Source organism: Myotis nattereri (genome assembly GCF_964212035.1).
Source record: "Myotis nattereri genome assembly, chromosome: 1".
In the NCBI taxonomy this organism is placed as follows: Eukaryota; Metazoa; Chordata; class Mammalia; order Chiroptera; family Vespertilionidae; genus Myotis; species Myotis nattereri.
This window is the reverse complement of record NC_138075.1, coordinates 223,426,893-223,452,997: the sequence shown is the minus strand read 5'-3', so window position 1 is coordinate 223,452,997 and position 26,105 is coordinate 223,426,893. Positions and strand designations below refer to the sequence as shown.

Genomic DNA, 26,105 nt, shown 5'->3' with positions numbered 1-26,105 from the left:
CCCTTTCACAGGAGTCGCCTAAGACCATCCTGCATATCAGATATTTACATTACGATTCATAACAGTAGCAAAATTACAGTTATGAAGTAGGAACGAAAATAATTTTATGTTTGGGGGTCACAACATGAGGAACTGTATTTAAAGGGCCAGAAGGTTGAGAACCACTGCATTAGAAGGTCATGAAATCAATTCTGTGAGTCATGATGAATATTTCTTAAAGACAAAAAAAATTATAAATTGTCAGAGTACTTTCCATAAATCCTTTGTGAGAATTGTGCATATTGCAAGAAATACTAAGGTCAATTTCAATATGTGAAAAGATTTTTGATGGAGGGGATATGATGAATAGAATGTATATTGGCTAAAAAATGGTTTTGTCAGTCATTTGTCCACTGGTGTCTTGTTTGGTTTTCATAATAAGGTTGATGTGCAGTCTAGCTTTATATTACCATGACTTCTAACTAGATGGGAAGCCATTGAGATTCAGTTGAAAACTGCATTGTTACAGGTGTTATCTAGGCTACAGATGTATACATATATATCTTTGAGTTTGTGACAATTACAATGTTTTAATCAAAATTGCTTTTTAAAATGAATCATTTCTTTTTTAAAAGAAAGAGGAATAATGAAGCAAAATATGCAGAAGCATGTTCAGGTTCAAATGTTGGATCTGGAAGTGTGAATAACGATAATATTGAGAAAAATATTGATTCTAATCTGAAAACTTCAATTTCATTTGAGCCACATTTCAAAAAGAAAAAAGTAAGTGCAAGACAATATAATGAAGATGATTTAAAATATGGTTTTATCAAATGTGAAAAACCCTTTGAAAATGACATACCTCAGTGTGTTATTTGTAACAATAGTCTTGCAAATGAAAGCTTAAAACCTCCCAAATTAAAAAGGCACTTAGAAACTCAGCAATGCTGAACTTACTGATAAACCTCTTGAATATTTTCAAAGAAAGAAAAAAGATGTAAAGTTATCGACACAATTTCTCAGTTGTTCTACTTCTGTCAGTGAGAAAGCCCTATTGTTATCATACTTGGTTGCATATCGTGTGGCAAATGAGAAAATGGTTCACACAGCTGCTGAAAAGATTATCCTTCCAGCATGTTTGGATATGGTACGTACAATTTTTGATGATAAATCAGCTGATAAATTGAAAACTATTCTTAGTGATAACACAATATTTCTTCGAATTTGTGCTATTGCGGAACATTTAGAAACAATCTTATGTCTCGGTTGCAGTCTGGTGTAGATTTTGCCATCCAGCTTGATGAGAGCACTGACGTTGGGAGTTGTATAACACTTTTAGTTTATGCCAGATATGAGTGTCAAGGTGATTTCATGGAGGATTTTTTGTGTTGTTTACGTTTTACCTCAGACCTAAGTGGATTAGACATTTTTAAAGAGTTAGCAAAGTGCATTGTTGGCCAATATAAATTAAACTGGAAAAACTGCAGAGGAATTATAAGTGACGAACAGCAAACATAATTGGAAAACAGAGTCATTAAAAAATTGCTAGAAGTTACTGATAATGGTGCTGTGTTGAATCATTGTTTTATACACCGTGAAGCTTTGGCATCCAGAGAAATCCCACAGAATCTCATGGAAGTATTGAAAGTGCAGTGAAAGTTGTTAATTTCATTAAAGGAAGCTCACTAAATAGCCAACTTCTTGAAACATTTTGTTCAGAGATTGAACTAATCCTACCCACTCACTGTATCACACCGAAGTTCGGTGGTTGTCTCAAGGGGAAATACTAAGCAGGGTTTACGAACTCAGGAATGAGATTCTCATTTTTCTCATTGGAAAAAAAAAATCTTATTTGGCAAGTATTTTTGAAGATGCCATTTGGGTAACGAAATTGGCAAATTTTTACTGATATTCTTGGCATTCTTAATGAACTAAGTTTAAAACTACAGGGAAAAACAGTGATATATCCCAACATGTTGAAGGTATCCAAGGATTCCAAAAGACATTATTGTTATGGCAAGCAAGGCTTAAAAGCAACCGGCCCAGCTACTACATGTTTCCAAGATTTTTGCAACATATTGAAAAGAATATTATTAATGAAACCAACTTTAAAGAAATAAAATTAGAAATATTGTTACATCTCGCCTCTTTATCTCAAACTTTTAATCGTTTATTTCCTGAAGAGAAACTTGAAACATTAAAAGAGAAAACTGTTGGTTAAAAGATCCATTTGCTTTTCGAAACCCAGAATCAATAGTTGAGTTAAACTTACTGCCTGATGAAGAGAGTGAATTAATGCAGCTCAGCTCCTCATATACATTGAAGAATGACTATGAAACATTAAGTTTATCAGTATTTTGGATTAAAATAAAGGAAGACTTCCCTGTGCTCAGTAGACAGAGTACCCTACTATTATTACCATTCACAACAACTAGTTTATGTGAACTAGGGTTTTCAGTCTTAACCCAGTTAAAAATGAAGGAAAGAAATGGATTGAATGGTGCAGCAGATATGCAGGTAGCATTGTCCTCCTGTGTTCCAGACTGGAATGAACAAGCAAGCACACCCATCACATTGAATTAATCTCACCTGGTTTTGTGTTTCCCATTTTGTATTCTTCCATGTTGTATTTAAATGCTAATATATAATTTTATGTGATAACTTTGTTATGTTTCTATTTTTGTTATGCTTAAATATTAATAAAATAATGTAATTTTATATTCATTGAACAAACATTTAATGAACTTCTATTAGAGGCCAGGAACTATTCTAGAGACATTTGGGATACAGTAGAGCTAATGTTCTGGCAAGGAGAGAGACAATAGATATAAATGGGCTTTATAATATTTAGAAGATACAAGTGCTATGGGAAGAATAATAAGAAAAGGGGGTCAGGGAACTATTTGGGGACCAAATCATAAAGGGCTCTGCCATTATAGGGCCTCTGGGATTTTTTTAAGTGGAATGGAGAGCAATTGAAGGATTACCTAGAGGAGGGACATGGTCTGAATTAGGTTTTAGAAGACTCTGCTGTTTTGAGAGTGAATGAAATGTTCCTTCCCTCAAGAGGGCTTTCCTAACCACCTTAGTTTGGGTAAATTGTCCATATTCTCCCTTTTATTTCTCTGTAGTATATAATTTGTGATATTTTTCCTTACTTGATTACTAACTAGTTCTGTCAGTCTACCACCCTGGAATGAATACTCCTTATGAAAAGAGATCCTATCCATCTTGTATGATGCAGAGTGAGTATTCAGTACACATTTGAGGAGCAAATGAATTGATATCTAACATCTGTAACTTGAGGTCATATTCCCAGAAATAAACATTAAATCAGTAATCTGTACTTAATTATTATGACTTGTGAATATTACTCATGGCTGAGTTTACAGAAAATTTCTCAAACTCCTTGCTTACCTTAGAGATAATAATTCTCCCTTTTCTTTTCTCGGAAACATCCTTTCTAGAGCTGTCAGCACAATGAATGGAAATACTCACCCCCAACTCCATCTCTGAAATTTAATGCTCTTGAAGATAAAAAGAAATCCTAAAAACTTCCTGAGGTGGGGGAGACATCAAATAAGCAGGATTAGGAAAATGGCTTCAGTTTTTTCAACAATAACACAGACAGCAGAAAAACAATGGAGCACTGCCTTCAAAATTACCTGGGAAAATGATTTCCAACATAAAATTCTCCCCAACCAAACTTTTAATCAAGTATGAGGGTAGAATAATAGCAGTTTGCATTATTATGCAAAAGTCTAAAAAAAAATTAACCCCTATGGCATCTCAAGGAGCTATTGCAAAGTATACTCCATAAAACAAGAAGGAAGAAGAAATAGGATCTAGGAAACAGGGAATCAACCCAGGAGTGATGGGAAGTGGGGTACCAGGATGACAACTATGCAGCAAGTCAAGAGAGGAACCAGCTCCGATTGAGATAGTAAACTGGACAGCTCTAGCAAGATAGATGATAGATAGATAGATAAGTAGATAGATACACACTACCTGAAATACTGACTGATGCTTTTGAATGCACTGAAAGGTTTACATGTCTTACAGGAAATTTGACTATAGTCATTACAGAGAACACCAAAGCAAGCAAACAAACAAGCCAGAGGTAGGGAAAGGGAGATAATTACTATCCTTAGGATAAGCATGACGTTTACAAGAAATAAAACAAAATCATAGAATAACATAAGCTCAGCCATGAATAATATATATAAGATAATAATTGTGTAAATGCTGATTATTGATTTAAAGCTTGTGATATGGGGACAACTATAATAGTATCAACAAAAATAAAGAAAAAACAGAAAGCAAGAGATTCAAATAAAATGTTACAGAACCCTCCAGACCTACCCTGCAGCCACCTCCCATGTTAATCAAATAACTGTGTTGTGATATAACTGTGTTGAGAGGATGAAGGGTACAGAAGGATGCTTTTTGAGAATGTGTGGGGTTAAAGGTAAAATTTCCTTTTCCATACTAGAATAGCATCCAAGGTGGAAACATCAAGAAACAGTGTATGGGCATGCTATTTAGAAATGTGGGAGTATGCCCAGCTGGTATTGCTCAGTGGCTGACCCAGGAATCAGGAGGTCACAGTTCAATTCCTGGTCAGGGCACATGCCAGGTTTTGGCTTGATCCCCAGTATGGGGCATGCAGGAGGTAACCGATCAATGATTCTCTCTCATCATTGATGTTTTTTTTTAAAAAAAAAATATATTTTATTGATTTTTTTACAGAGAGGAAGGGAGAGGGATAGAGAGTCAGAAACATCGATGAGAGAGAAACATCGATCAGCTGCCTCCTGCACACTCCCTACTGGGTATTTGCCCGCAAAGAAGGTACATGCCCTTGACCGGAATCGAACCTGGAACCCTTGAGTCTGTAGGCCAACGCTCTATCTGTCCACTGAGCCAAACCGGTTAGGGCTCATCATTGATGTTTTTATCTCTCTTCCTCTTCCTTCTTCTCTGAAATAAAAATATATATATATATTTAAAAAAAGAAAAAGAAAAATGTGGAAGTAAATACCAGGAAAAAACTGTTGAAAGAATTAAAAATGCATATTCCTGGAATGTGGACTTGAGGAGGGGCTGGACAGAATGTGGGGATACGTGGAACAGACTGACAGCTGTCAGAGGGGAGGTGGGTTCTGGATGAAAGACGATGAAGGGATTACCCAAGGAGCATATATGCATAACCCATAGACACAGACAACAGTGTGGTGATGGCCAGAGGGAAGAGGAGAGGGGAGGGGCTGGGTAGAGGAGGGCAAAGGAGGTGGTAATGGGGACATCTATAATTGTGTCAACAATAAAAATAAAGAAAACCGAAAACAAGAGATTCCAATAAAATGTTGTAGAACCCTAGACCTACCCTGCAGCCACCTCCCCTGTAATCAAATGCCTGCCAGACAGTCAGAGTTCATAGCTATCATCGCTGGGAAAATTGAGAGGTTGGCCCTCCACGTGGAATTCTGTTAATCCTGGCATCCTAGCTCTCTACACTGATTGTCTCCAGGATTGCACATAAGTCAGGGAGGGAGATGGTGACCTCAACAAGTCCCTTAACTTCCCTGGGTTTCTTCATCTGTTAAATGGGGATGATAAACCTGGCTCAGAGGATGTTGTGAAAAATAATGAAAACGATGCAGAGTTCTGGGCACACAGAATAGCTCAATAACATTAGTTTGGGTAATTATTATTTCCTGAAAACAAACAACCCACTCATCACTAACAGGTGGAAAAGAGGGTGTCTGCCAAAGTGGGCATCATTTGGGGCCAGAAAAGTCTTCCTTGGGCTGACTGCGCCCTCCTCTCCTGTTCTCCAGCCGCCCTGCTTCGGGGCTCCCTCCTCCTTGGCTCAGGCCAAGATTCGCCAAGAGCTGTGTCCCTTCCTGGGTGATGTCCCAACTCAGCTCTGGAACTGACGCAGGAAGTGGGGCGGGCAAGGAGCTAGGTGTTACGCTGAGGCTAGCAGGTGGTGTATTGAGCTCAGATGTTGCAGATTATGACCTGCTGAAGGAGGAGGCACTACCTACTTACGGGATCAACGTGACCCAGGGGTAGATCTCAGCATCTAGCTGCCACTTGATTGAAGTTGCTGTTTCACACACCCACACAAACACAAAGGAAGGCTTTTGCTTACAGATGCTAATGTGGGTGTGGGCTGAGTCTTCCCGGGGCAATGCCTAGGGAAGGAGTCCTCTCCCCGCCAACAGCCAGCTGGAAGTGGAGAAGAACAGGGTAGCAAACACCTCCTCTATACTTGGGGCGGAGATCACTAACTTTCCCAGGGCTGAACTCTTGGTGGTTATTTTTAAACAGTGTCCCAGAAAAGCAAAGCGGGAACTTAGGGCGGTAATCCTCAACTCAAGTCCTTATCTAGATGTCCAGACTCTGGGTGTGAAAAGGGCGACAAACTGTGAAATGCCTAGGCAGCAACGCAGACAAAACCACTAGTGGTTTAACGCATTCCAGTCCTGCCCAGGTCAGCTGGGGTGGGGTGGGGCAGCTTATGGTAAAAAGGGGAAGCCAGTCCAGCAGGCTCTCCAAAGTCCCCGCGATGGCTGCCCAGGGCTGCGCACTGTCCTGGACGTCGCTCAGGCTCCCGGCGCCGCTGCTGCTGCTGCTTCTGCTGCTGCTGGCGCCCGGCTCTGCGGGGGCCTCAGGCAGAGCCTCAGGCGCGCGGTGGAGCGGGGAGGGTACCACCCCGCACCTGCAAAGCATCTTCCTGGGCCGCTGCACCGAGTACCTCGCGCTGCTGAGCCCCCAGCTGCGGTGAGCTTGGCAGGCAGGCAGCAGGCAGCAGCGGGCGGACCTGGGGGTGCAGAAAGGGAGCGGACTGGGTGGGCGGAAGGGGCAGAAGTGTGCGGGGGGAGGAGGAGGAAGCGGGCTCTCTGGAGGCCAGGAGGTTGTGGGGAGGGAGGACTGCGCTCTAAAGACCAGGGGCGTGCGGGAGGTAAGGGGTCCGGACGGGAGGGTGGTTGTGTGGGGAGGGTCGGGCTTCTGAAGATCAGGGGAGCCACGGTTAGGAGAGTCTGGGGGTGACAGAAGTGGAGAGCTGTCACATTGCGATGTGGCTTTTTCTTTTATAAACGTGTGCTCCTGCGCAGGGACAAGAACTGCACAGACATCTGGGAGGCCTTTCAGGCGGTGCTGGCCAAGGACCCCTGCTCCGTGCTGCCCTCCGACTACGACCTTTTCATAAACCTCTCCAGGCACTCCATTCCCAGAGACAAGGTAACTCAGGCGCTCACGCTGGCTCTGTCTTTACAGAGGCCAGAGGCGTGAGATTCCCGGTCTCCAGTGTGGCTGAAACATCAGCCACAACCTCCCAGAGCGCTTGCCCTGTGGGGCTCTGGGTGGGAAGGTGGCTTTATCTTCTCCAGTGATCCCGGCCTCCTGCCTGCCTGGGCAGAAGGAGATTTCCTAAGCCAACAAGTCAGTGCAGGAGTCACAAGGACATCTGGATGTTGCCACACTCCCGTCCTGGGCTTCCTGTTTTTGTTTTTTGTTAATCCTCACCCGAGGATATTTTTCCATTGATTTTTTTAGGGAGAGTGGAAGAGAGAGGGAAAGACAGAGAGAAACATTAATGTGAGAGAAATACATTGATAGGTTGCCTCCTGCACAAGCCCCAACCAGGGTCTGGGCTGGGGAGGAGCTTGCCACCAAAGTACATGCCCTTGACCAGAATCAAACCCAGGACCCTCTGGTCCACAGTCCAACGCTCTATCCACTGACCCAAACCGGCTAGGGCCAGGGCGGATTCTGGGTGACCTCTGTCCTCACTGACCCTAAGGGCCTGACCTTGAGTAATTCAGAAAGTGCTCAACATCAAGTAGCCTCCCAGAAAACCCATTTCTCCTTTTAATGGGCCTTAAGGTTATAGCTCTTCAGTTCCAGTTTAAGAAAACCACATATCTGTACATTCTAATATAATAAATGAATGAAGTTATGCATTTATTTATTTTGGTTAATCCCACCTGAGGATATTTTTCCATTGATTTTTAGAGAGAGTGGGAGAGGGAGAGACAGAAAGAAACATTGATGTGAGAGAGACACATTAATTGGTTGCCTCCTGCATGCACCCCGACCAGGGCCGGGAACCTGCAACCAAGGTATGTGCCTTGACCGGAATTGGACCCAGGACCCTTCAGTCTGCAGGCTGATGCTCTATCCACTGAACCATACTGGCTATGGCGGGAGTTACTTTTGAAATCAGTGGCGGGGAGCCCCTGCAGTCAGCGAGTGTGGTAGCCATGGTGTATGGTGGGTGCTCTGAGCTGTGGGTGGGCCAGGCTGTGGGCCTGGCCATGGTACGGCAGCTCTCTCTGGAGCGGGACATCACCCTTCACAGGGCCTGAAATCGTTTTTTTCACTTGGCATCAACATCACTTTATATCAGGGTGACATTTATCCAGCTGAAACCTTTACTTGAGCTCAGAAATAGGGACTCATCCTTGTTTGTACCACTGATACTGAGTCCATGAAATACCTACATCATATGATGGAATAATTAAAAGACCTGTTAGGCAAGTGCTCAGTTCAGAAACGTGTGGTAGTCATCTCAAATATTTAAGTAGTGAAGTCCTTGAAAGATGGCAGTTTGATACTGAGGGTACAAGACTGCCAAAGATGACAGTACACCCAGAGACAAGCTCTCCAAGGTGAAGTCTGCTTGGCACTCACACAGAACACAACTTCAGTGGCATGTCTGCCACTGCTGGGAGCTTCCTGATCTCCGCAGGCAAAGTCTTGGCTGTACCTGCAAAGTGGGAAGGGTTGGGACCACAGTTTATAACCAATTCTGAGCAAGTCCCTCTGCCTTCCTTCTGTTCTATAACCCATAAAGTAAGCAGCTCGGCGCCTGACAAAAAATCCTGTCCATGACTGGAGATGGGACAAGAACAGTAATGGAATTCAAGAACAATGATGGAATTCTCAAATGTGTGTTTCCTGAAACCAAGCCAACTATCGTTCATGTTTTATTTCATTGATTAACTTTGAGATGGGGAAAACTACATTATATTTTACTGAACTGTGCATAATTGTGCCTTTTTTTGGTACCTATTTGACTTTCCATCAGGTTGAAATAATATTTTTGGCCACTGTTCTAAAGGGAATCAGCAGGTTACATCAGCGCTATCACGTCAATTTCTTTGAAGATGGTAACTGTAGATAGAAAACTTGCTATAAAGCTAAATGCCTGCTTAAGTTAGATCTTTTGGTCATGTAGCTTGACTCAGAATATAGGTAAATATGAAACACAGCAAAAGAAGTCTGAATATTCAGAATCTTTACTTAGGTCCTAAAGTAATTGATAATCCACAATCACAAAACATTCCTACTAGGTCCTTTTTGCCATTTGTTTCATTTGAATAGTTTCCATATTGAAAAAAATCACCAATTATTTGATTTTAGTGTATATAATTTATACTTACAAAGCTATCGCTATTTCTACTCTTTAAATTCCCGTAGTACAAAACTCTTAAAAATGCCTTTTTTGTGATTTATAAAATCAGGCTTTAAATGACAATGATAAAGTTAAATGTGTATATTTAAAAAAATAATAATTAAGAAAAGTGGCCTAAAATGTTTTCTTTGAACAGTGCCTTGAGTTTAAGGACTGTTAGAGAGCATTTTTATTTCTCTGACATAATAATAATTCTTTCTAAAAATATATATTTTATTGATTTTTTACAGAGTGGAAGGGAGAGGGATAGAGAGTTAGAAACATTGATGAGAGAGAAACATCGATCAGCTGCCTCCTGCACACTCCCTACTGGGTATGTGCCCGCAACCAAGGTACATGCCCTTGACTGGAATCGAACCCGGGACCCTTGAGTCCGCAGGCCGACGCTCTATCCATTGAGCCAAACTGGTTAGGGCCGACATAATAATTCTTAACTTGATTTTTAATTGTAAGTCAGGTAACATTGATGGTTACAAATGAAAAAAATCTTAACACTAATTTTTCCCTCTGTAAAAGAGGTAAATGGAGCCAGGCAGTTCAGAGATATAATAGACCAAAACCATGATTTTTAAGTATATGTTGAACCTTGCTGCTTCCCTGACAGTAAGGAGAGGAGCCATAAATTTTGTTCTCCTCTCTTGTCGATTTTGGTTCTAGTTGATGAACTCAGTAAGTATTTACTGAGCTACTTCCATGTGCTGGGCATTGTGCTAAGGGTTGAGGATGCATCAGAGAACAAAACAGCCCTGCCCTCAGGGAGCTTCCTGTCTAGGCAGAGACCAGTTGGACTACTGAGGATCTGATGAGATAATGAGTGAGCAGGGTGTTGCCTTTTATCTTATTTTTATGTGAAAACAGTATAACTTTGTTTTCTTTTTTAAATTTTATTTTTCAATTACAGTTGACATAATATTTTATATTAGTTTCAGGTGTACAGCATAGTGGTTAGACAATCATGTATTTTATAAAGTGATCCCTCAAGTACCCACATAGATATTGTACCATACATAGATATTACAATATTATTGACTATATTTCTTTTGCTATACTTTACAGCCCTGTGACTATTTGTAACCACCAATTTGTACTTCTTAATCCGTTTATCTTTTTCGCCTAGTTCCCCAGCACCCCTCCCATCTGTCTGTTCTCTGTATCTATGAGTCTGCTTCTGTTTTGTTTGCTCATTTGTATTATTCTTTAGATTCCACATATAAGTAAAATCATATGGTATTATCTTTCTCTGTCTGGCTTATTTCACTTAGCATAACACCCTCTAGGTCAATCCATGTTGTCGCAAATATTTTATAAATTGTTATAGGTACCACCTCTTCTTTATCCACTTATCTACTGATGGGCACTTGGGCTGCTTCCAAATCTTCACAGTTGTGAAATAACATTGCAGTGAACATAAGAGTGCATATATCTTTTTGAATTAGTGTTTTGTGTTTCTTCAGATACTTTTCCAGAAGTGGAATTGCTGGGTAAAAATACTATAACTTTATAGTGAGAATATTGCAAAATCATCTTCCAAAATTCAGGTTTTATACCCGCTGCTCTAGTAACACAAACATTGAAACACTGGTGCATGGAGACAGAGAAAGGTTTATTCGATTTTTCCAGGCTGTCCAAGAGAGCAAGATCTCGCAAACCCATCTCTCCCCAAAAGCACAGCATGAAGTTTAATGCAGCTCGGGAGTAGGGGATGGGTAGTTCCGGGGAACTGAGAGAGAAGTCTGTTTCTTTAGTCAAAGATAACATTTTGTGCAGCCAGACTCCTGGGTGGCAGCAACTCATCATCACTGCTTTGGAGGCATTCTTTCCTTCTGCAAGGCAAACTCATAAATTTCCCTCAGGACCCTGAAGTCATCATCTCCTGCTTGACAAGGAAACCCCACCCCAGCAACTTAGGACACATTCGTAAGAAGAGAAGAGCAGTTAATGTGAACAAAGGCCTAACCAGGAATTAAATTAATTAATTCTAACTGCCCCCGAAATGAGGGGCACTAAAATCACCTGGGGTTCAGCTACAGGAACTATAAAGTATACTATAAAAGGAATATATTGCATAGCATCCTAAACACAGCTGTGGAAGAAGAGGCGGGGCTCACGCTCTCCATTTTCCAGATGTGGAAGCTGAGGCACAGGGAGAGAATATGCCTTGGTCAAAACCACATATCTAATTTATCACAAACCCAGGCCCCTTGATCTTCTTTTAAATCCAGGGGTCTTCATACACACATGGGCACACACACACTGTATTGTACTACTGGGAAAATATTTCACTAACATTTGCAGGATACCCTTGGACTAACAGGAAGAAATTAAGACCAAGAAAGGAAAGTGCATTTGCTGTGAGGCAGGTCAGAGTTGAATAAGAAATGGGTTGCCTGACTGAGCTTGATGGCATTGTGCCTGGAAAAAGTTTGTTTAGATTTCATTTTATATTTGAATGTTGCATTTGTTTTTTCATAGTCCCTGTTCTGGGAAAATAACCAGCTCCTTGTAGCCAGCTACTCGGAGAAGACCCGTCGCTTCATGCCTTTGGGCGATGTTCTGTACGGCAGGATTGTGGATTTTCTGATCTGGTGTCGGCAGGAAAATGCCTCTGGTAAGACTCCTGCACAACACACAAGACAAATAAGAGTTCTTGCCTAGCCAGCGTGGCTCACTGGTTGGGGGTCAACCTATGAACCAGGAGGTCACTGTTGGATTCCTGGTCGGGGCCCATAACTGGGTTGTGGGCTCAATCCCTAGTGTGGGGCGTGCAATAGGCAGCAGATCAATGATTCTCTCTCATCATTGATATTTCTATCTCTCTCCCCCTCTCCCTTCCTCTCTGAAATAATAAAATGGAATAGTTGTTTCTTTCTTAAAAAAAAGAAAAAGAAAAAGAAAAAGAAGAGTTCTTGCTTACTAGGCACTTGCCATTTGTGCTAAATGCTTTCATATGCATTTACCTCATTTCCTTCCCCACCACCACCACCAATCCTCTGAAGTAGGTGGCAATAATAACAATCACCATAGCAGATAGCATCTATCTTTTGATGGGTATGTCCTAAGCACTTTATGTATATTAACTGCCGTAGACCAATTCCAGCATGTCATACAAGAATTTCATCAAAAGGTTGATGAAACTTGGGGACTCAACAGGGTTGAGTCACAGATGTAGTCATCTGTTGGGAATGGCTAAAGACATTTCCCCAAAACAGCCGTAGGCTATTCCCCAAACTGACAATGCCTCTGTACCCTTTGAAACCTTACCCTTTGAAGTGTATTATCTCCACCTTGCCTTAGGACAAATTGTGTTAATAAAAGCAAGGGTCCTAGACAAGGAGGCTCTCTTCAGTTCCTTTAGCTGAAGGTCCTCTGACCCCCAATGCCTTTCAAAATTATAACTCGTCTCCGGACTCTTTATTAGTCTCTGGATTTCTATGTCATCTACGTGCAGCCCCCTTTCCAGATTCCTGAACCCTTCTTGATGCTGGGACATGAACCCCAGCAATTAACTAGTTTAATCCCCATGGGACAGGACCAATCCTAATTCATATTTTGACAAATAAGGAAATTGAGGCACAGCAAGGTTAAGGAACTTGCTCAGGGGTGCGCAGCTAGGAAGCAGCAGAGTCGGACAGCCTGACTCCAGAGCACGTGCTCCCCACCCTGCACAACTGAGCCTCACTCTCCTCATTTTCCAGGGGGGGAGGCTGAGACTTAGGGAGGTTAAATCACTCGAAGAGGGAGAGGTCAGGATTCAACCCTTTCTGAAAGATCTGAGGCCTGGGCTCTGAAATGCCTCTCCAGGCCTCCAGCAGGTATTTCCAGATTAAAATCACAGTGAAAGTTAAGGTCAGGCGGACTGACCTGCGAGTAGGGACAGCTCTCCTCCTCCATCCAGCTCCCCTGCTAGGAGCTGGCAGCATAAAGCCTCCCGGCCCTCAGGGAGCTTATAGCCTTGAGAGGGAACTTTACTCATTATCGAGTGCTAGGACACAGGCAGGGCTGGGCTCCAGGGAGGAGCAGAGTGAGACACCAGCCAGACCAGGGTGTCCAGGAAGCTTCCAGGAGGCTCTTGGCTCTGGGTGAGTCTCAAAGGACAAGCAGGAGCAAGGCCAGCAGGGAAAGGAGGTGGGGGAAGGTGTTTCCTCCCCGAAGGCTAGAGATTCTTCCTCCCTGGGTATTAGAGATGTTTTAAATGTTAACCTAAGCACAGTTCTGCTTATTTTTCTCCATTCATTCTTTCACTCATCCATCCAACTAGAAGCCATAGAGTGCCTACTCTGTGCCAGGCCCTGGGGATATAGCAGAGAATCAAACATAAAAATAATACCTCCCACTTTTTTTTTATTTTTTACAGAGAGGAAGGGAGAGTGATAGAGAGTTAGAAACATCAATGAGAGAAACAGTGATCAGCTGCCTCCTGCATTCCCCCTGCTGGAGATGTGCCTGCAACCAAGGTACATGCCCTTGACCAGAATCAAACCTGGGACCCTTTACTCCGCAGGCCGATGCTCTATCCACTGAAGGAGAGGGAGAGAGAGATAGAACATCAATCATGAGAATCATTGATCGGCTGCCTCCTGCATGCCCTACACTAGGGATCAAGCCCACAACCCAGGCATATTCCCTGATCAGGAATCAAACTGTGACCTCCTAGTTCAGTGATGGCCAACCTTTTGAGCTTGGCATGTCAGCATTTTGAAAAACCCTAACTTAACGCTGGTGCCGGTCACTTACATAAATTTTTGATATTTTCAACCATAGTAAAACAAAGACTTATATTTTTGATATTTATTTTATATATTCAAATGCCATTTAACAAAGAAAAATCAACCAAAAAAATGAGTTCGCGTATCACCTCTGACACGCGTGTCATAGGTTCGCCGTCACTGTCCTAGTTCATAGGTCGACACTCAACCACTGAGCCATGCCAGCTGGGCTAAAACCCATTCTTAAATTATAGAGGGGCAATAAGACAATAGACAGGCAAGTAAAATATATATCCTTGCATAAGATTATAAGGACTACAGAGAAAAACAAAACAAGGGAAGAGGATGGAAGTGCTGGGCAGGGGGATAAGGGGAGAGGAAAGTGTCTCAGTGTCACATAGGCCCAGGGAAAGCCTCACCCCTCATGAGAAGCCGATATCTGAGCAAAGCCTTTAATAAAGGAGATGAGGAAGAGCATTCATGACAGAGTGAACAGCAGGTGCAAAGGCCCTGAGTTGGGGTGTGTCTGGCATATTTAAGCATAGCAAGGAGGACAGTAAGTAAAGAGTGAAGTGGGGCAGTCTTGTGGGACCGAGCCCTTAACCCGTGGTGTCTATGCTAACTCTGCATGGTTAGTGTCTGAACTAAATTGAATTGTGGGAACCCCAGCCTGGAGAGTTTGGAGAAGTGATTGTTGTCAGAAGTGTTGAGAGGAAAGCAGCTCAGAGAAAGTGTCCCAGAAAAATCACAGGTTATTCCCCACCTCTCTGATTCGATCGATGCCATCTTCTAAGGGGTCTTTGTTTAAAAAGGAAGTGAAGCCCAGAGTTTAGGTTCAGAAAAATAATGCTACGTTCATGTCATGGTTTCTTGTGGAGCTATGAACAATGATGGTCTTGGCTTTGTGTCTGTTGATCTGGTGAGGTGTTTGTGATATATTTTTAATTGAAAAAAATCAAGTGAATTCAAATAAAAAATATACACACAAATACATATGAAATTATACACATGAAAAAACTCAAGAAGATATCAAACCCGAACTGTTCTTGCTAGGAATTTGAAATCATACATTTTTTATTTTTTAGTATTTATTTTTATTGATTTCAGGGAGGAAGGGAGAGGGAGAGAGAGAAACATCAATAATGAGAGAGAATCATTGATCAGCTGCCTCTTGCATGTCACCTACTAGGGATTGACCGTGCAACTGGGCATGTGCCCCAACCAGGAATCGAACTGTAACCTTCTAGTTCATAGGTCAATGCTCAACCCACTGAGCCACGCTGGTCGGGCTGAAGTCATACATTTTTTTCTTATCCATATTTAGTTCAGTTTTTGTTTTTTTAGTTTAGGTAATAAACTATTTTTTAAAATATGTTTTTATTGATTTTTAGAGAGAGAGGAAGGGAGAGGAGTAGAGAGTTAGAAACATCAATGAGAGAGAAACATCATTGATCAGCTGCCTCCTGCTTGTACCCCTACTGGGGACTGAGCCTGCAACCTGGGCATATGCCCTGACCGGGAATCGAATCGCCAACCTCTTGGTTCCTGGGTCAGTGCCCAACCACTAAGTCATATTGGCCAGGCTAGAATAAACTATTTTTAATGAAGAGAATTCTTCAACTAGATAAATGATCATTAATAATACTCACCAGTTGTCCATAGTTTAAGAGCAAGAAAGTATAAAACAGGAAAATACAGAAATTACTTTTGGGACAAATACCACCTAAAGCTGTGGCTGTCAGAAATGGTGGGAGGAGTAGTGTCAAGCCAGAGAGTTTGATTCCGATCCTTCGTGCCATGTACCATCCCTGGGACCTCTCTGAGGCTCAGAGATCTCTGAGAAATTTGGTCTCTGACCCGCCCCCATGATAACCAGAACTATGTTCAAGACTAGAGTGTGTAATTTACATAAGTAATTACCACTTTCTTATACTGATCCTCTCTTGAGTTAAGCAATGGGCCTTGCACCTTAACAACATTACAGGTGATCACGTTTGCACCTCCCTGAACACATCGCCTGTTCATATTGTGTCCTGCTTGGCTCTCCCTGGAACAACTTGTCAATTAGCATGTTCCTTTTTTTTATTTGTTTTTTAATAGAGTATATAGTGAACAAATATCATATATATATATATCTACTGAATTATGTCCTTAAAGTTAATACAATTTAATATATTTGAACATGTTATGAAATGTCTATTTTCTGGCTAAGACTATCACTTTCTGTTTTTCTTGTATTTACTTCCAAACAAGGGCTAATTGGAGAAGGTACTTCTTCCAGTGAAGCAAAGTTGTATGTGGGTTTTTTAAAATCCCTTTATTAGCATTCCAGTAGAGAATAACCCAGCTCACATGCTGGTGGCTGGTCAGGCTCACTCATTAGCCAACTGCTCAGTTCTTCACCTTCCTCGCGTCTGCGCCGAGCAAGATGATATGTCTCCGTATCACGGATTGGGAGGACACTCACCAGGCTCCTGTGGATTGGGAGGGCAGAACTGTGACTGCTCAGCTCAAGCACATTGTGCAGAACACAGGATAAATATATTTTTCAGAGCCAGAAAATACCTTTTGTTAATTCTTCCCAATATCCTCTTTGAAATGAAATGTGTTTGTTTTCCTCCTAGGACTCAATTACCAATCATGCCCTGACTCAGAGGGTTGTGAAGACAATGCTGTGGATTCTTTCTGGAAAAGGGCATCCATGCAGGTAATCCTGGGGTGCACGGCTAGGGGCTGGGCACAGCAGGGACCCCCGAGCATGGGACAGAGGGGGTCAGAGACGTTCCGAGACTGGGCCATCGGGTCAGCACGTACCTTCTTAGAGCCTCACTTTCCACCTTTTCAGGACTCTGATTTAGTCTCTTTTCTCCAAAAAGTTGTGTGGACTTGAGCTTAACATGGCACAGAGATGTTCAATTAGTGTTCATCAGAGATGAGGATTTTTTTTTAATTTTTATTGCTTAAAGTATTACAAAGAGTATTACATATGTCTCCTTTTTTTCCCCCCACCCTTGACAATCAAATAGTCGTTATTGCTATCAGATGGTGGTGGTTGTTAGGATTTCAAATCAATGTGATTAATATATATATTTCAGGGAGGAAGAGAGAGGGAGCGAGAGATAGAAACATCAATAATGAGAGAGAATTATTGATTGGCTGCCTCCTGCATGCCTCCTATTGGGGATTGAGCCCTCAACCTGGTCATGTACCCTGACCGGGAATCAAATTGTGACCTCCTGGTTCCTAGGTTGATGCTCAACCACTGAGCCACTCCAGCTGGGCTTGAATAATTGTGATTTTGATTGATATATAAAATAGAGTGGCCCCTACTTTCTGGGAGGCCCTGGGACACCTGATATCTAGATGTGGGAGTCAGAAATGTCTCTAAGACTGATGCCCATTGGGAGAGGAGGTGAGAGAGGACTGAGGACAAACTGGGGATCCAGAAATGGTCTCCTTGAGGGAAGTCTGTTCCTCAGAGAATGTTGTCGCCAGGGGTGATGGTCGTCATCAGTAGCTACTAAATGCCAGTGAGTACAGTTCACATTTTCTCCCACCAGGTTGGAACAAATATTAGAAAGTAATGAGGGTTAAGTCTTTAACTCTGTGCGTGGCAAAGAGCCGTCTAATATTAAATGTTCCCTGTATTGACTAGGTGGCCCACGGACTTCAGGGTCCCCTGACCCATCGCTGCCAACCAACCCCCTTTCAGGGCTATCTGTGTCTCTTTGGGTCCCATTTCCTGCTCTGCATTCCCAGGTGTCCACCGGGTCCATTGTTAATCCGGGTAAGAGGGACTTTGGTCAAATCCTCCACCACAGGTGCCATTGGGAGCTAAGCAGAGGGCCTGCTCTGGACAAATGCATTATATATTCATCCAGTGCTCTCCAGGCCGCTCCGATGGGAGCCCTGTGTTTGAAATGAAATGTGTTGAAATAGCTACTCCCCATAAGCTCTGCTTTGAGTGCAGGCTCCAGGCAGTTGGCTATGGATGCGTTGTCACCTGGACGTGGATCATAAGGGCAACTCAGGGCACATGCAAGAATCAACCAGGAAATGCATGTATAAGTAGAACAGCATATCGATGTCTCTCTCTTTCTCTAAAAACATATATATAATCTGTCCATTTCATAGCTGAAAAAAGACTCATTTCTTCTTGCAGTATGCACAGGACAGTTCTGGGGTGATCCACGTCATGCTGAATGGTTCAGAGCCAACAGGAGCCTACCCCGTAGAAGGGTAAGAACGCCAGCACCAACCAATACAGCAGAGATGCCAAAATGTTTATCCAGTTGTTTTGGAAGGAGGCTTATGAGAATGGTCCTAATCCCCAACCTAAGCAAAACCATAGAAACACCTGGAGATCAGATATACTAGTATGTTTATCCAGTTACACCATTAACAGATGATGAATGCATGAATGAAATAAGTAACCTAAAAAGTTAAAGCTAAAAAATAGCCCCCAAAGACTTGAAAAAAAAAAGTATTGTGTAACTCAGCTAACATTGAAATGGCAAAAGTATCATATTGCTTTAGGACTTTGAGAAATGTCTTTCCTGTTTTTCAGGTTTTTTGCAGATTTTGAAATTCCCTACCTCCAGAAGGATAAAATCACACGAATTGAGATCTGGGTTATGCATGAAATCGGGGGACCCAACCTGTAAGCTATGGTGCTCTTGGGGAGGGTAATCCTGCAAACCTGCTTTTCCCGGAGGGGATATTCTTGTCTGTTTTGCATTTTCATTTTTGGGAAAACAATAGTCTCATTTAGAGAGAAGAGGAAAGAGAGAGAGAGAGAGAGAGAGAGAGAGAGAGAGAGAGAGAGAGAGAGAGAAAGAGACCTGTTGCACTTAGGCATTCATCGATTAATTCTTATATGTGCCCTGACCAGGGATCAAACCTGCAGCCTTGGTGTATCAGGATGATGCTCTAAGCAACTGAGCTACTGTGCTCCCAGTAAAGTGAGGCAGGGCCCTGCCTTTGATATGAATATGAATACCATGCCTGTTGACCACACCTGTTTGCCTTTATACACCCCACCCCCTGCTTAATCACAAAGCAGGGCAGCAAGAACCCCTGTTGATAAAAAGTGGGGAAGTGGACACCTCATACTCTGCTGGGGTGATTAGCTTGGGGTTCACTGTGGTGGTGCCTATCAAGAGCCTTAAAATGCATTCAAAAGCTTGGAACAGAAAACCTACTTTTAGCACTTTATGCTTAGGAAACAAATAATGAAGGATGTGTATAAAAATGAAGCTTTATCAAGGTTTGTTGTAGTGTGCATGAGAATGAAATATATGAATGAACTTGATCTTTAAGAGGTGTCTGGTTTTAGGGATTATGTTCCAATTATGGAAAGGAGAGTACATAGGAATTAAAAACAAGGGCAGGCATGTATGTCCACAGACAAGGGCAAATGCAGAAAACAAAATGCACGGACAGCAGAACTCCACTGTTATATTTCAAATCTCATGGGAATAAGTATATTTAAAAGGTCTAGAATGACATTCATCAAAATATTAGCAGCAGTTACCTCTGGTGATGTAAGATTTTTTTTTTCTTCCCTTTTGCTTATTTGCACTTTCTAATGTTTTTTGAATTGCATGTTTTGTTGCCATATAAAGCTTAGCTTAATACACTGTAGGTAGGACAATTGGCAGTTGGCACTGGTCAGGGGCACTTCACAGAGGACTGTTGGTGGGTGGGGCCAAGAAACCCTGGACGCACCTGGCACCCGCGCATGAGCCTGCAAGGCCCTCCTGGGGCACTTGACGTGCAACCTTTGGACTGGGTGTTGGGTGCTCAGAGCAGCTCCTTTGGGGGTACTGAGGGGTTACTGCAAGCAGCACTTTTGGGTCCAAATATTCCTCCAGAAGAGGAGACTATCCCAGAAGCACATGGCCAAAATACATTTTAATTAACCTAGAAAAGACTCCTTCCGTCCTCTTATTTTGTATTTCTGTGTTTGTGTTTTAGGGAATCCTGTGGAGAAGGCAGTGTGAAAATCCTGGAAGACAGACTGAAGGGGATGGGTTTTCAGTACAGCTGTACTAATAATCACCTGTACGTGTCATATTATCATCAGTGCAGATAATCGGTGGTTTTGGAGGGTAGGGGGTTGTTGAAAGGCATCAGCTCTGAAGACCAAGGGACCGTGCCTTCTGGGTTGTCACTGGGTGGGGGGAAGGTAGGTGCCTTCTGGCCAGGGTTCTGCCTGGCTCCACCCACTTCGGTCCAGAGCCCTTTTTAATTATGGAAGGACAGAGGGAACAGCCCTTTCTCATTTGGGCATATCCAGTTTGCCCTTCACCTGTGAAGGCACAGTGAGTAACCTGTGAACAGGAAGCATGGTGCCTATACCTCTGAGTGCCACACGCCTGTGGGGTCCTTCCCCATGAGAGGTGCTAAGGTGGAGTTTGTCTGAGATACTTGCAGGCAGGTACATCTTGACTATAGGCCAATAGGAAAATAGTACTAGCTACCGTTGAGTGAGCGCATTGTGGGCCAGAAACTTTATGTACTTAAAATCAGATATTGTTTGCGGGCATTCCTGATTCTTGGAAATGTAGATGAGTTTGGCTCAAAGCCTGGGAGAGTGGGAAGCCCTGCCTTCAGCTGGGAATTCCTCAGCTATGTCTGCTCCCTGCTTGGTTCCTGGAGACTGGAGTCCAGCACTTCAAGGCTTAGCGGCTCTCCCCAACGTCTGAGGGTGTGGCAGGTTGCCAGTTACCTCTGCGTCTCCTCCAGCGCCCACAGCCGTCCAGCTGGCTCTGCCACCCTCTGCCTTCTCAAGGGCGCCAGGGGCTGGGTAATCGTCCCATTCGAGTGAAGCCCCTGGAAGTGTGGATCTCCCCCAACCCCTGCCTCCCCAGGAAAATGAGTCCCCCAAAGCTGTTCTCTTAAACCCATAGCTCGAAGTTGTCCATTTTATTCATCTATTGTTGTTAATGCTTTCAGTAAGCTCAACAGTCAGCTGTTGTTACCACCCAAAGGCATGTGAAAGCTAATAATCTTTTTTTAAAGAAATGTAACATATATACAGAAAAATACACAAACCATAGACATCCAGTTGAATGAATTTTCACAAGTTCAACATACACGTGTAACCAGCACTCAGACCAAGAAACAGAATGAAACTGGGACCCCAGTGCCTTCCCTGGCTTCCCTTTCAGTATCTCTCTAAACGAGCAAGGTCATGGGTTGGTTTTGTCTGTTTTAAAGCTTTATACAAATAGCCCCATTTTATGGATGTGCAGAGTAAGGATCAGAGAGGTTAAGTAAGTTTCCCAAGGTCACCGTTCAGTGGCAGACAGACCTGAGTTTTGAACCCAGCATTGTGTGGCCTTGAAGCGTGCTCTTCCTTTCTTCCTACTGTAGGACTCTTCTTTCTTCATGCACCAAATTTTAGTAAATTTTGTACAAGTTATGTCTTACTTTAAAACAGCTCAAGGGTGGAGAAAATTGTGGCTAAAAATTTCACATTCATGGCCACTTTGCTTTGGTTCAGGAACGTCAGAGGAGGCTGTCTTATTTTAAGTCATTGATCCAGGTGGGAGGCCCAGCCAGAGTTCAAGTTCTCCTTCCTGGCTCACAACTGCCCTCAGGGTCTCAGCCTGTTTTTATTTCCCCTTTTAGGTCCCCACCTAAGCTGGCCTCAGGGCTGTAGCCTTGAAGCCTGGCCCAGCTCCCATTTCTTTACTGCCCATGAGCTCTGTCAGTGTTCAGGTGGTCTTTGTGTTGCTCCTGGGAGCATAGAGGAGTTAACAGAAAATTTAAATGACAGAGATTAACGAATCAAACTCTAAGCTTCTTGTAAGTGAGAACTCCTGCCCCTCAAAATGTGGGTGACGTAGCCTCTTGCAAATTTTGGCGAGGTCCTATCTTTGCATACCCCGTCTTGCCTCCTGGTTGGTTTCTGCTTAGCACTGTACTGAACCAGACTTAGTACAACTCCATGAGTTTTGGAGGGCACAACACAATAACTACTTTATAAAAAATAGCTGTGTTGTATAGACTGTACTGAAAAGTGGGCATGTCCTCCGGAGGCGTCGTGTAGCATGTCATAGAGTGAACAATGTATTTCCTGTTCACCCGAAGTCCCCTCCAGTCACCCTGCCATGAGAGAGCCTCACTTGAGGCTGCCTCCTACCTAACGTCCAGTGTGCCACCTCTGCCTTGCTCCTCTGTTGTCTGCTGTTTCCCTCCCCTCCCAGCTGCCCGGGGACCCCACATCTTCCCCTTCCATGGTACAGAGTAGTTTAGCTTGCTTTGCTGAAGCCTGGACAACAGCCATCATCCATGTGCTTCAAGTCCAACCTTCTGCCCTCATTGACGGTTTTCCCCCAGTAAAATAGCACATCCATGCAGAAGTGAATCCATGCTTGGGCCCCAGAGTGAGCCTGCAAGGTTCAAGTTCAGCTCCCCAGCTTGCTACTGTGAGCATGTGGGCAAGGCCTGTGGATAGCTTTCTCCACTGTAAACTGGAGATGATTATAGTACCAGTTCTATGTCACTGTTGTGAGGATTCAATGATATAATTGATGTAATTAATATATGTCATTCTCAGTACATAATGCTGGCTAATATTTTTTAAGAGAAACTGTGTTCTTCACAGGTCAGAGACTTTATGTCCCTACGATTTTGCAGGAACACCACAAACATTTGATGATTGAAAGCCATTTAAACAATCCCTTGCCAGGGAGAGGTCAATGGGGGGAAAAGGAGACTCATGTAATACTTCAAACAATAAAAGAAATTAAACAAATAAACAGAAACGAATCCTTAAATCTTTTCATTCTATAGGCCGGTGAAGCTCTTAATGTGTGTGGACCACAGCACGCATCCTGACTGTGCCTTAACTTCGTAAGTAAATGTCCTAACCCGACCTCATTGCTTCCCCAGGGATACCCAGTCCTTACTTGCCGGGAGCCGGTCCATCCTTGCTGTTTCAAGGGACCTGGCATATATGGCATACTGTTCTTAATATGTTTGCTCACCTTCTTGGCACTATGTGTTTTAACCAAGGTCACCTCTCTGAGAAAGGTTGTTTCCCCAGGTAGGGATTTTCCCCTGAAGTTAGGGAGGGAATAAAACCCCTTAACTAAGTGCCAGGCGGGTAATTAATCACTTTAACTATGAACAATCATGCTTAAGCTACATAATCTTTACTCCCTGGAATGGAGATAAGAAACGCCCTAACCTTTGGAATAGAGATTGATAGGATTGGAATCAACTGGTATAAATACAGATGTAACAAGACAACAGGACACAGAATCTAGACACAGAACCTAGACAGAATCTACACAGAACCTAGAGACAGAAGAACTTCGCTGGAGAGAACATGGCAAAAGATCCTGGACAGAAACTGGAGACAGAACCTAGACACAGAACCTAGCGAGAGAACCTGGATGAAGAACCTAGAGACAGAACCTGGCTACAGAACCTGGATAGAACATGGCAAGAGAACCTGACTGGAACCTGGTGACTGAACCTGGCTGAAGAACCTAGAGACAGAACCTGGCTACAGAACCTGGATAGAACATGGCAAGAGAACCTGACTGGAACCTGGTGACTGAACCTGGCTGGAGAACCTGAACAGAACCTGGCTGGAGAACCTAGCGAGGGAACATGGCTACAGAACCTGGCTGGAGAACCTGGAGAACCTGGCTGGAGAACCTAGCAAGAGAACATGGACACAGAACCTGGCTGGAGATCCTAACCAGAACTTCGCTGGAGATCCAGACCAGAACTTGGCTGGAGATCCTGGCTAGAGATCCTGGCTAGGCTGCTGATCAACTGAACGCTGTCTCCGTGTCATTCCTTCTTCGCCGACTCCGTCCACACCTTTGGGGACCCCTGGACCTGTTGGGGTTGGACCCCAGCACTTACTCTGTAGAACACGGATGAATTGCAATATGAGTTGCTAAATGCCGACTGCAGAGTCAGGTTTGCACTTCTTTGGCCTGGTGCAGGTATGACCCGGCTGAGCCTAACTCCCACCATGCACTGCTGAGCTGAGCCTGCCCCGGTGCAGCAGAAATTCTAGGAGGACCTTTTAAAATGATTTCTTATTCCTAATATGTTATAAAATTACATACATTTTTTTTGGGAAAGGTAACGCATATGCATGGGATGAAATTCATAGTATAAAAAAGTTGAGAAAGAGAACAATTTTCCTTCCTCTATTCCTAGCCATCCAATTCCCTTACCCAGAGGCAGCCACTACTTCTTTTTTTATTTTTTTCAATTAAAGTTCACATTCAAGACTATTTTGCCACTAGTTCTAATTTCTTGTGTATCCTAAAATATTCTGTGCTTGTAACAACACACACACACACACACACACACACACACACACACGCATATTTCTCTTATACTGTGCATATAAATGATAGTACACATGGGATTCTACAACTTTCCTTTTCCACATAATAGTGTATCTGGTGCTGCTTTCATATCTATGGATGAAGCTGCCCCACCCTTTTGAACAGGTCTGTGGTGTTTTGTGGTACGTATGTATCACGACTTACTTAACCCCTTACCCATAGGTGAGCATTTAGATTGTTCCCCATATTTAGTTGTCACCAACCATGAAGAAGAGGATATCTTTTCCCTCTGCTCCATTTCCTCAGAGTAATTTCCTTTAGCATTTTTGATTCATCTCTTGCCGTATGTCCTCAATGCTCAGGCTTACACATATGTTACAGATGCAGATGTAAGTTTGCTTCTTTGGTTTTGGTTTGGTCTTATTTCCTTTTTTTGCCTTTGTTTCTGTACAAAAAGCAATCATTCCAGACATACTATTCTGTGGGCTTTTTTCACTCAGCAGTGGAAGGGGGTCGTTCCACGTCTGGTCACGCTCTCTGACTCGGTTTTTCAGTGGCTACAGAGTGGTCTGTAGGAGGGCCACTCCGCCATTAATCACTGTCTAGTCATAGGCGGACTCATTTATAGGTTGTAGTTCTTTTGTTGCTATAAACAATGCTGAGGTACAACCCTTGAGTGTACGCTTTGAGCTCTTGTGAAAGCATTTGTGTAGGACAGATCACCTGCAATGGACGTGTGTGCAGTTTGAATGTTGATGTTTCTGAGAGGATGCACATGCATACACACCCACCAAAGTATAAGGTGGGTGCCCCTTCCCCCCGCCCCCCACCCCAGTTGCCACCATTGGGTAGTAGTGTGAATCCTGACAGTTTTTTTTTCTTTTTTCTTTTTTTTGTAGCTCAGTGCCTGATTAAGCTTTGATTGTGGAAACATCCACTTCCACAATGGCTATTTCCAGTGAACAAGCCACCAACCACAGGACTGAAGAGCCAGCGCCCAGCCCCCTTTGAGTTTCCTGAGTTTTAGAGATCTTGGCTGATTCAATAACTGCTCATTCAGGCCACTGTTTTTTCTACTTGCTCTCACTTTAAATCCCCTCTCTTAAGTTTTAAATTCACCAGTAAAGACTGAGTCCCCAAAACCCTAGGCCTTCACCCATGACCCGAGTAAAAGCAGAACCCCAGACCTGTGTGTGTTCTCGCTCTACCCACAACTTCACTGTGTGTCCCAGGTACACTGGGTAATTTCCAGGTCCTATAAGTAATAAACTTTCCCCCCTCAAAGTTCTGTGATGGTTATTGCTAAAAGGGAATTTTGCAACCATGAGAAGAACCACAAGAGCTGGCACAGCCACAGTGCTGGATATTGGGAAGCTGAGGCTGGCACAAAACATGGGGATTATCTATGTCTGAATCTGTACCTGTACCTAATTCTAGGTAGACTTACAGGTAAAGCATAGTGCTTTATTGTCATTTTCATTTGTGTTGGCAGGAAGATTTCCCTTTCATTTCTTTCCATCTGCTAAAATCATACTTACCTTTGAGGACCCAACTCCAAATGCCGCTCTCTACAGGGCTTTCCTGAGTCTACAGGTGGATGGAAGAGCT

At 43.1% G+C, this 26,105-nt stretch overlaps 1 protein-coding gene across 1 annotated transcript; it reads left to right on the top strand.

Moving 5' to 3' along the window:
- The first annotated feature begins 6,496 nt into the window (after positions 1 to 6,496).
- Positions 6,497 to 25,778, top strand: BST1 (bone marrow stromal cell antigen 1). Its single transcript, XM_081107686.1, has 9 exons — positions 6,497 to 6,768; positions 7,104 to 7,230; positions 11,939 to 12,074; positions 16,797 to 16,879; positions 18,335 to 18,411; positions 18,740 to 18,832; positions 20,149 to 20,235; positions 22,975 to 23,034; positions 25,397 to 25,778. Exons 1-9 carry the CDS (start codon positions 6,506 to 6,508, stop codon positions 25,410 to 25,412), a joined length of 942 nt encoding a protein of 313 aa, XP_080963812.1. The 5' UTR covers positions 6,497 to 6,505; the 3' UTR covers positions 25,413 to 25,778.
- Positions 25,779 to 26,105: the final 327 nt, after the last annotated feature.

Coding starts and splice junctions, on each gene's coding strand:
- BST1 (XM_081107686.1), top strand. CDS start 6,506: ATGGTAAAAAGGGGAAGCCAGTCCAGCAGGCTCTCCAAAGTCCCCGCG. Junction 7,231..11,938: donor ACTCCATTCCCAGAGACAAG/GTAACTCAGGCG, acceptor GTTTTTTCATAG/TCCCTGTTCTGGGAAAATAA. Junction 20,236..22,974: donor AGCTGTACTAATAATCACCT/GTACGTGTCATA, acceptor TTCATTCTATAG/GCCGGTGAAGCTCTTAATGT.